Source organism: Dreissena polymorpha, chromosome 14 (genome assembly GCF_020536995.1).
Source record: "Dreissena polymorpha isolate Duluth1 chromosome 14, UMN_Dpol_1.0, whole genome shotgun sequence".
NCBI lineage: Eukaryota > Metazoa > Mollusca > Bivalvia > Myida > Dreissenidae > Dreissena > Dreissena polymorpha.
The window spans coordinates 38,510,346-38,522,339 of NC_068368.1; the positions used below are offsets into that span (position 1 = coordinate 38,510,346).

The 11,994-nt window shown below is 36.1% G+C and overlaps 1 protein-coding gene across 2 annotated transcripts; it reads left to right on the forward strand.

Annotated features, from left to right (window-relative positions):
• The first annotated feature begins 773 nt into the window (after positions 1–773).
• On the forward strand, positions 774–8,328 carry LOC127858396 (uncharacterized). 2 transcript variants are annotated; one of them, XM_052395516.1, is made up of 4 exons: positions 774–892; positions 1,837–1,970; positions 3,284–3,371; positions 4,019–8,328. In XM_052395516.1, exon 4 carries the CDS (start codon positions 6,103–6,105, stop codon positions 7,069–7,071), a length of 969 nt encoding a protein of 322 aa, XP_052251476.1. In that variant the 5' UTR covers positions 774–892; positions 1,837–1,970; positions 3,284–3,371; positions 4,019–6,102; the 3' UTR covers positions 7,072–8,328. The 2 variants fall into 2 exon arrangements, with proteins under 2 accessions (XP_052251476.1, XP_052251477.1); XM_052395517.1 differs by having other exon boundaries at positions 4,019–6,261.
• The last annotated feature ends 3,666 nt before the right edge of the window (positions 8,329–11,994 follow it).

Here is an 11,994-nt window from a genome sequence, read left to right on the forward strand (position 1 = left end):
TATGAGCTACTTAACCCATAGGCTAAACATATAGGAAACAATATCACACATAAAACACACATATGAATTGTTTAGTCAACGATGGAGCTTATTTTTAGAAAATACAGCCGTATGAACATGCCAATCTCTTCTTAATATAAAACTTGTAATAGACTTTACTGAATCTAGACTGCCTACTCCTTGCCTTTCTGCACAACATAATATTCTGAAACCACTTTTTTTCGAATACAATTGTTAGAGATTACATTCTCAAACATATATGATAGTTTGTATGACTGTAAAATGTATGTTTTCAGAAATAAAATGTTTTGAAAAAAAATATGTTATAAATAACATAACAGACCCCCCGTGGTAAGCGCAGTTATGCGGTTCCATTTAAATGATTTTGAAATGTATTTAGTTATTATTTATTTTGGCATTATCTGTGTATATCGGCCGATAAAAAACGTGTTATCCTTTCGATGCGTATATATTTATCACTTTGGGTTAACGCCCTCGTAAGTGAATTGCCGCATACCCGACATCAAATTGATACCTGAAATATTATTGATTTTCCAAGGTTCAAATGCTGGGTTATATAAGGAAATATTTCTAACACGGTGCGGACAAATACTTAGTAAATACGTTACATTAAATTTTGTATTATAAGTTACCTATTTTTACGCACGATGAAGGTTTTGCTACGGAGCGTATTTAAATGATTAGGTTTTGATAACCACTGATAACATACAGTATAATTTGTAAGCGTATTACCTACGAAGGCAATGTGTAAAATTTATTATGAAGCATATGCTGAACAGAACAGAGCTCGTTGTGAGATTTCCGATATATTTTCTTTGCAGATAGTCTTGAAAATGCAGAATTATAAGAGGCAATGAATAGAGCCCATCAGGTTAGACATACGTTTCACTTATTATTTTGCAATTAAAACTTCGCGAAAACTAAAAACAGTGAGAATCAATTACTAGTATTTCACAAGCATATCGCTGTTATCATTGAGTCGTGTTATGAGAATACTGGGAATAATGCATGTGCGTAAAGTGTCGTCCCAGATTAGACTGTGCAGTCGCAAAGGCTAATCAGGACGTCATTTTCCGCTTTTATGACATTTTTCGTTTAAATGAAGTCTCTTCTTAGCAAAAATCCAATTTAGGTGGAAAGTGTCGTCTCTGATTAGCCTGTGTGGACTGCACAGGCTAATCTGGGACGACACTTTACGCACATGAATTATGCCCAGTATTCTCAGAACATGACTCATTTGTTGATTCAATCCGATGTACAAAAGGGAAAGGGGTTTTAGCGACGCAGATAACTACATTTTTAAGTGGCAATCATGTAAAACAGTGACATATTGTATGACTCAGACAAAACAATGCTTAACAATAAACATGTCGTTTCTTGAATAACACCTACTCTAGGGAATACAATTAAAACATTTGAGAAAAATAGCTTTGTATTATACATAAAAGAATGCTTTGTGGTTTTTTATTTGTATTTTAATAAACACGTATATCTATATCGCTGATGTGAAATATACACATACTTATAGCGTTCGCTTCAAAGTGCAAACGAGTAGGACTCCAATCTTATAATTCTGGAATATAATTGAAAACCAAGAGTTTAATTTAAAATTATTTTTGTTTAAAAAATAGCAATTTTAATATGTTATAGTTAAACTCTACTGAAACCGCATCTTAACTCAACAGCATTCTTGATACAAGCATTCGATACATAGTATCTGCAAAAACAAGATAATGCAACATACACTTAGTATATTCAATAAGGGGAATTTCTAACGTAGAAAATTATAAAAAAATTCTTATCCTAAATATACAGGAATCAATACCGGAGATGAGGCGTTCAGACCCAAGCTTCTGTAAAATCATCTGCGAGGAAGCAGTTGAGAATACGAGAAAGACATGCGATACGCGGTGTAAGCTGTATTACGAGGCTAACTCGCCTGGATAGAGGTACTGTATACAAGTCTTGCTGTAACATATGTTGATTAAATAACACTTAATATTAGATGCAAACGCTATATCTGTGTCTATATCTGTAAGAAGTCGCTTTGGATTAGTTATCAAGAGCTTGTATCCACTATCTTTTGATCTGCAAAAGTTTTGGACTCTTTATACATTTGTAATATTTGCTAAAAGTACCACATTTTATTCAAGACATTCGCATACAAATGGGCCAGGTCTTGACTAGCATGCGAAGTCACACAGTCTGGTCAAGAGCTACGCTTTCCGCTAAGGCGACCAAGAAAACTTGTACGTGACTATAGCGGAACAATAATTTCCGCTAATGCGAACCAAGAAAACTTGTGCGTGATTATAGCGGAACAATAATTTCCGCTAATGCGACCAAGAAAACTTGTGCTTGACTATCTAGCGGAACAATACTTTCCGCTAATGCGACCAAGAAAACTTGTGCATCACTATCTAGCGGAATAATACTTGACGCTAATGCGACCAATAAAACGTGTGCGTGACTTATAGCGGAACAATACTTTCCGCTTATGCGACCAAGAAAACTTGTGCGTGACTATAGCGGAACAATACTTTCCGCTAATGCGACCAAGGAAACTTGTGCGTGACTATAGCGGAACAATACTTTCCGCTAATGCGACCAAGGAAACGTGTGCGTGACTATAGCGGAACAATATAGCTCTTGACCGGATAGCGCGAAAGCGGAGGGTTGTCTGGAGCTAATAGTTCGCATATTGTTTAGCTGGTTGTCTGGAGCTAATAGATTCGCGTGAGTCCGCCTATACAATACTCTGTATTGCTGCGTAAAATTTTGAACACACCATTGTTTGATACAGTCACAGAACACACAAGATCGAACAGTTTGTATAAGAGATCGGATAACATTAACATTTGGTAAAGAGAAAGCAGAATTAAGCCAGGTTTACAAAACAACTTGCAATATAACGATTGTTTACGTCGTAGAGATTACTGGATATGTATGCATTAATTATCCTTGCCCTTATAGTCAGTTTGCTAAGCATTCGCGCACTGTATATATTGTTTCCGTAACTAATCACGTGTCTGTATTATATGAACATGTTCTTCAAATATGAGTTCTGATTGTTAGGAAATTGGATATTTTGTATGGCGTTATTGTATATGCATAGGCTATTTGCCTATTGCTTTTTCGCCCTTATGTAATGCTGCTGATGCAAATTGAGTTGAGCAGTATTGTGCATTGAGAAACCATTACTATAAAGAATATTTCGACTTTTAAATCGACTATTATCAATTTTAAACGATGTGTCTTTCAGAGAGTGCAGATGCAGCAACTAAAGAGGAATGAGAGTAAGAATCGCGGGAACAAGGATTCGTTGGTCGCCGCACAGAACCGTGTAATGGGTAAACAGATCGCCGAGACACCAACATAAATGTTGCAGCACAGTGACTTTTGCTTCGGTTTTCCTTATTTGTGCCATACGGAATACTTGAGTCATGAATATTTTGTTTAAAAGATAATTGTTGAGTTTCGTCCACCTGAATTTCAATGTGTGCATGGTTTAACCTATTTATGCCGAGCGTCTAGAAAAAAAGGCCTTGGCAAACAGCGTAGACCCAGATGATGTCTGCGCTGTTTGCTTTAAGGAATTTCTGTAAGTAATATTCTAAAAATAGAAATAAATATACTAGACATCCCTAATTTGGGAAATAAATTGATCCAATTTAGAAGAATGGGATAGTCTACTAGGCATACATGGGTTACATACTTTTGCTTGATTGTTTTTGATAGTTTTATGTACAACGTTTATTTGAGACACTTTGTAGGATTTTGTTGCAGATAATTTCGAACCAGAACATGATAAGACGAATCCAAATACAAGATTTATTTTCATTTACAGATGTAATGGAAGAACAACTGAACGTTATTCACTTCATATAAATACTGTTTATTTATATTTATACAGATTTATTAAACGAATCATACGTACATATTTTTTTTCTTCACATTTTATTGTTCAAAATAACAATTTTGAAAACTTTGTTCACAGATTCAACAAGTAAATGTGCATCAGTGGGTGTATTGAGGATAAATGAAGAGACCGTATAACGGAATAAAACGGAATATAGGATCACGGATAACGGCTCACCTGGTCGTGTGGTCATAGACAGGTTCTCAAGAAGCGGTGATCCTTATGGCGACTAAGGGTCGCTAAACATTAACGATCTCGAAGCTGACGACATCCGGTCATATGAGGAGTTTCTGAAACTTTCGCGGTTTTTTCGGGAGCTCCCTAGAGATATGTGTGTTTTGCAAATTGTGAGAGAATTTTCTTCTAATGAAATTGACCTTGAATGGATACGCAATACATACTTTGAACACTTAAAGCAAACGTGTGATGATTTCCCGTTTAGCAATGATGTTGTGCTCAAGAAAAGAATGTTTACACGGAGCGGCGAGCCACTACCGGTTCGGCTCGCACAAGACATTTACACTATTATTGAGGTTGCTGAAGGTGGAGATCCTTACTTGCTGAAGCCGATGATCAGCACTGCAAAGGCTAGGAAATCAACAGTAGTGCGGGCGATTCCGGATATAGAGACTGAAAATCAGGTTGGTAATGGTCGACAACCTGGAAAATGTATGTGTTCTAGTGATATCTGCATACTTAAAGACCAGATTTCTACCCTTCAGGCGGATCACCTGATTCTCAAACAGGCTATGTATGCAAGTAACGAGCTGCGCACGAAGGAAACGGAAGCTACAAAAGACTCACATCGGTCAATCAAGGTACAAATTTTGAAGTGTAATAAGGCAATAAAAGACTGTTCCGACAGCACTTTATCGACCATTAGAAAGTTAGTCAGTGTATATGTGGCGAGGATCACTGAGCTAGAGGACAGACTTAGGGTTCTAGAGGTGCACCCGTTGTTATATGATGTGAATAATCAGGATTCAAACGCGGAATATACTGGAAACTGTGTGTTAGATAGCAGCGTTACATTCACCGCGGTTCCGATCTGCGTATCGGTCATTGGTTCGGCTGACATAAGGGTCGACGTTAGTTCTGTGCCGGTAGTGATTGAAAATCAGTGCGATAAACCTCTAGTCTCCGAAAAATTCTTGATGTTGTTAAGCCGAGCAATCGTGCCTGCTCGCGTCGTGTCCCTACAACGACAGAACACACGTCGCAGGTAACCTCAGTGCAACTTCCGATACCGGTACGTGTCACAGAGCGGTCAGATGACATACCTACGGGTGAATGGCAGGAGGGGGTGACTTTGAAGTGACGCAGGCGGACGCGTCGTTTCTGTCTACTTGGCCAAAGTGAAAAGGTTAATACAGACATTCTTACAAAAGTCATAGAACGGAAAGGCCCAACTGTGTCAATGATGCGTGTTTTCCCCTCTAAGTCAAGACCAGGAAAGGTTGTGATTCGACTAAACGTTTACCATAATGACATGTCCGACCGCTTGTTGGAATATGACTTTTGGCCGAGATATATTTCTTGCAGGCCATGTCGTACACGGTCAGCGAGAGAGCAGTCGCCGAGACTTCGATGGACGTTCCTCGCTTCGACTCCTATGATAAAGACCCTCCGGCAAATCGATTTAGCAGTCTGGACACGGAGATGGACTAACCCGAGTGTTGGGTGTGATAATGGCTCCATTTAATGTGTTGTAATGGAAGACTTTAAATTAAAACTATTGACATGGAATGCAACTGGAATTATGTCCAGAGCATCATACTTGTGTAAAACATTGACTAACCTTCACATAAATATTTGTGGTATTTCTGAACATTGGTTACTTCATAACAGTGTACATTTTCTTGACTCTGCTTAAAAAAAATTATAGATATATTGTCAAGTGTGATAATGACCTATTATTGCCTAGCAAACGGAAAATTGGTACAGGGGGAGTAGCCCTACTTTGGCGATTTGAACTCAATGACAGAGTTTCGCCCCTTGAAATTGATGATGATAGGATTATTGGTTTACAGTTACAAATATCACCAAGCAATTATGTATTTATTTTTCAAGTGTATCTGCCATGTACCAATCATTCTAATGTGTTATACAGGGATTACGTGCAGAAATTTTATGAACGTTGGTGTGCCTATTGTGAGTTAGTGATGGTAATTCTTATGGGTGATTTTAATTGTTCTGTACTTGATGACAAACCTAGAAGTTTGCTTCTTAGGCAGTTCTTTTCAGACTCGCAGAATATACCTGTAAACTGTTTGTCAGCTTGTAATGGTATGAAGTCTACATTTGTATCATATGATGGTGTATATGAATCAGTGATTGACTATATTTGTTTATCTAGTGACTGTATTGATCTCGTTTCGCATTGTGAAATTTTAGATGATGATTGTCTAAATGTATCTAGACATAGACCTATCACAGTAAGCATAAACTTTCCTGTGTCAGACGGTAAATTTAACATCAGTGAAAAATCCTTTAAACGTATTAGCTGGAAAAGAGCCACGGATGCACAAATAAGTGACTATGTTGGAAATGTTACAAACTCTTTGAATCAATGTACATATGTGTGTGATAGTAAAGAAAGTATTGACTCAACATATACCATGTTATGTGACGTGCTGACTGGAGCGGCAGGAACTTGCATCGGTCATAGACCATTTCAATCTCATTTAAAGCCGTACTGGGATAGTGGTTTATGTGAATACCATAAACATATGCGTTATTATAGGTCCCAGTGGTGTCGTGCTGGACGTCCGAGGAACAAAACTAACACACAGTATATGTCCTATAAGACGGCAAAGAGGGACTTCCGGCGAGCCCATAGAAAGTCAGCAAATGGGCATATGATGCAGCTGAACCGGGAAATTGACGAATCTGCAGAAATTAATACAAATGATTTCTGGAAACAGGTCAACACACGTCGTATGGCCTATAACTGTAATAAGTCCACATCTGGTATCAAGTTCGGTGAAATTGCACATCGTGACCAGAAAGCGATTACGGAACAATGGGGGTTTTATTTTCAAGACTATATTCGCCATCTACCTCTGAACATTTTGATGACAAATGGCGTGATCATGTGTCACAAAACGTTGGGCAACTGCGTTAGACATTGATACCTGACAGCAACGCCACAGTAATGCCCGAAGACATTGAGAGGTGTATACGTTCTTGTCCAAATGGTAAGGCTCCTGGATATGATGGTATACCATACGAGCATCTGAAGCCAGTAGCGAGTGCTATTTCGCCATTATTAGCTAATTTCTTCACTGCAATTCTTCGTACAGTGTACATTCCTGACATTCTCAAGCGTGGTGTAATAGTAATCCCTACATAAAGGAGGATCGAAACCAAAGGACAATCCGGACAGCTACAGAGCTATAACCCTTACCTCTATTGTGTTAAAGCTCTTTGAATCTGTGCTTTTACAACGATGTAGTACAATAATGATGGCCGACATTTACATTCAACAGGGTGGTTTGCAGGAGGGCCTTGACTGTCTGTTGACGTCATTCATGTTACGTGAAAGTGTCTTTTTTGCACGAGAACATGAATCAAAGCTATACGTGTGCTACCTGGATGGGAGACAAGCGTTCGATAAAGTGTGGCTTGACGGCCTCTTTTACAAGCTCCAAACGAAAATAGACGACACTTCACTGCTCGCATTCATGGAATTATACGCGAACATGACTGGTTGTGTCAAAAATCGTGGCCATACATCGAAATAGTTCCTTGTTTGTCAGGGAGCTCGCCAAGGCGGGAAAAGTTCACCGAACTGCTATCTAGTATATATAAATCAGGGAGCTCGCCAAGGCGGGAAAAGTTCACCGAACTGCTATCTAGTATATATAAATGGACTAATCAATGCTCTTGAAAATTCTTGTCTAGGTTTTTTGTATGTACGGAATGAATATGAACAGCCTACAGTAGCAGACGACATGATTCTAATTGCATTAAAATCGAGTAAGTTATTACAAAACAGTTGTGTGATGCCATTTTAAACCATTAACCGATTGACGAGAAATAAACGGTCCAAGAAAATCGTAGACATTCAAGGCTTAAAAAATATGAAAAATAGCTTTTCGGCGAAGACAATAATCGCAAAAAAAGAAGCATATTGCAAAATCGCATAAACAATGGTTTATTGTTATTTTATGTAACGATTAATTCTCAATTTGTGTTGGCATAATTTGTTGCTTTCCTTTCCAGCTTTGTGTAGCTATTTCAAATAGTGCCTCATCACGGCAAATATTAGTTTAAAGGTAGTCTAGAACTTACGTTTTATAGCGCAATGCATTATCAGCGATCTGTTCTAGAGAGTATATTTATGTCTAATTTATATGACGCCAAGCGTTATACATCCCATCACGGTTTTATGAGCAATTTAAAATGGTATAGCATTCGACCTTTAAGTGTCATCAATAAAAGTGTCACTTTTATCTTGAAGTATCGTCAACAGCTTTCTCACTTAGCCGATACCCCTCTGCTGCGAGCGAATTGTTAATATAGGCGTAACAAAATGTACATTGAACATTAATGTTTCCTGACACCAATCGGATGAGGTTCAATAAGGACCTGGGATGCCAAAACAACAATTTTTATTTCACTTTACGAATTTTAAGTGTAAACGCTCTGGTGCTGACAAATGAGTAAATTGTTAATGTGACCCCCCCCCCCCTTCCCCCCCTCCGACACACAGTTTTTATCTAGAGGGTTGAGTGTTAAAGTATAATGTGCGTTTAACCTTAAAGGCACTGTCAACCACGAATGACGATAAAAGAAAAGTTCTAAAATACTGTATTTTTTACAATTATAAGTTTATATTTATTAAAATATCACGACTGGTAGATGACATTATTTGAAAAAAGTTCATATTTTCAGTATATTTGGTATTAAAATTACGCGATGTGAAATCGAAAGTACATCGCGAAAAAAGGTGACATAACGATATACACACTATAAATAACGCTAGTAGATTGATCACTTTCTATATAAGATAAATACAATTCTCAACGCATGCACAATCGGCATTCCTGGGTTTACCACGTGACGATAATGATCAATCTACTGGCAGTATTTATAGTTAACTGGTAGTTACCTGGTAGACATACCCAGTAAAATTTATCACCAAATAAACTGAAAATATGAAAACTTAACAACTTTTTTCAAGTAATGTAATATACCAGTCGTGATATTTTAATTATTAAAAACTAATAGTTGTAAACAAATAAGGTATTTTACAACTTTTCTTTTCTACGTCGTCGTGGTTGACAGTCCCTTTAACGTATACTGTAGTTTACAATTGTTAAATGCTTAACACTCGGTTTACATCGTTGAATAGAGAATGCCGCATTCCTATCCCTTGATACAGAATTCAATATTAATCAATTTTGGTTAGAACGCTGGACATTTTCTCATTTGATTTGATATTACTATAGAACATAATCTGGTCCCGACAGCTAGGCCGAAAAAATCCAAAGCTGTCAAACACGAAGGTCATGATGACCCTAAGGCGCACACCTGAGTTTAAAGTACAACTGCCCAAGACTTAACCTTGCGATATAGATTTTAACCACAAGTGACCCAATTCCAAAATATTATTGTGGCTTATAGAGTTGTTATATGTTCTTTCCTAAGATTTGACCGAGTGGAAAAAGTTTTGAAACAGCATTTGACGGTGGTATAGCATTTGTTCTAAGTATTATAAACACAAACCCAATACATGTGAAATGATTTAGAAAATTGAGAGCATACTAATGAGTAATTTCATTTGTCCATTATATAATGGCATAACAAAAGTAACATGTTTTATCTTTTTATCCCACAGTGTTTCTTGTCAACAGACAACAGACTAGACCTATCATTAAAGTGAAACAAAAATTGCCTAAACTACCAAAAAAATCCATATCAACTAACATATTATATTATGGCTATACACTGCAAACAAAATATATTTCATTTGAAATATACCATTTAAGATCTAATCATGTTATTTAATGATTTACAAGACGCCTACTCGGCTAGCGAACATCTGAGCTCAACCAAACGTAAACATAATTACATTTTCCTTCTTAAAAACGTCCGCTTATCGAAAAGCAATAACCATAATTTATTCAAATTGTACTGTTTAAATTGATAATAAATTTGTGTTTATCTACATATTTGGTTATCAAAAAGAACTTCTGTATAATTTCATTTACACGAAATTAGCGAACTCATATCATCGTCGCTTATATAAATAAATAAATATATATAAATATATATATATATATATATATATATATATATATATATATATATATATATATATATATATATATATATATATATATATATATATATATATGTGCTAAGATATTTTTAAGCAAGGCTTACTTCAAGTCGTTTGTCTTTTACCAATTAGCAAATGTGTCGTTCTGCTGCTAAGAAATTATCCACAAGGGCTTCCTTTAAATAATTGGTTGCTGACTAATATATGCATATAGCGTGCTGATGCAAAAAAAATCAATAAGATTCCACCTACTTCAAATAATTGGTTATTACCAAATGCATTAATACATCATTTTGATGCTTAAAAATATAATCCGATTTCAAAACCGACACAGCTGGATCATCATCATCATCATCATCATCATCATCATCATCATCATCATCATCATCATCATCATCATCATCATCATCATCATCATCATTATCAGCATCATCAGCATCATCGTCGTCATCATCATCATCATCATCATCATCATCATCATCATCATCATCATCATCATCATCATCATCATCATCATCATCATCATTAGTGGTTGTGTCGTCAGCCTTCTGTTCAGGTTGACCTGGATAGGAATCCCAATGGGAGCAGTTATATTTTACTATTTATGTATTTCGTAATTAGTCTTTAGTTCACATGTTTTAAACATCATGTAAAAACTTAATAATAAACGCAAATTTATAAACAAGCCCATTCTGTTCCCACGCATATTAGACGTGTAGACACGGAAATAATCGAATTTTTGGTAAAATAATATTATCCAAAATCATGCAATTAAAATGTCATTGAAAACGTCTTAAAAGTAGTGATAGAAATCGGCGTTGCTATTTAACTAACTTAATGAAATTGTGGTTGAAAACAAGTCACGAAATTAGTGACATGAATCGCCCTAGCTTTAAACGAACTTCAATTAAAATGAATTATGTTTACGTTTTATGTTAAACCAGTTTCGACTTCAGTTGGAAATAAACATTTAACATGTTCTTATAGTAGCAAATATTGGGTCAATGAATGAGTCATGGTATGATCTGGTTTTAATTTTAAGGAACAAATACGTTAATTGCTCATCACTTAAATAACAATCGTTTACAATACAACATTTAAATGTAATTCTTACAAGAAAAATACTGTTCAGTCATTGTCAGTAATCAGAACTGACGCACGTTTAAGTGCTGCTGCTGTTAGAAACAAATGATGCTAGCTAAAGATCATGTAAGGATTCTGATGAGTGAACGAAAATTTGACAATGAAAAGGGAATTACTCTGTTACCTGACAAATGGCACGCAATAATTTACTAACAATTTTGTCTTGTTCTACTGTCACCGATTCTTTTCATTCAAGCATACAATATCTTTAAATTAAAGTTCAATCATTCCAACAAAAAGATTTAACATTATTGCTGCAACAAAACCGAGTCACGCGTCATCATTTCTACCCATGTATAAATATATTCCATGTGTATGGTTTAATGTTTTCCGGCTCGCTGATCAATTATTTCTATTGGGAAACTAAACGCATAATTTAACGACCGCTTGAATGTATCATGTTGAAAGAATGTTATCACATTATTTTCAAGTTAAAATGGGGGTCGCACGGTAAATAAAGGGGTTGAGAATGTCGTGAATATAAAGCGAGACATAATTGGGAAAATCTAAAAAATCTAAAAAGGCTCTGGTATTAGAATATTGTTTATATAGTTTCATATTTGTTTGAAAACTGCTTTACCCCTATCGAATTTAAATATCAACATTTTTCTTTATGTGGACCGTG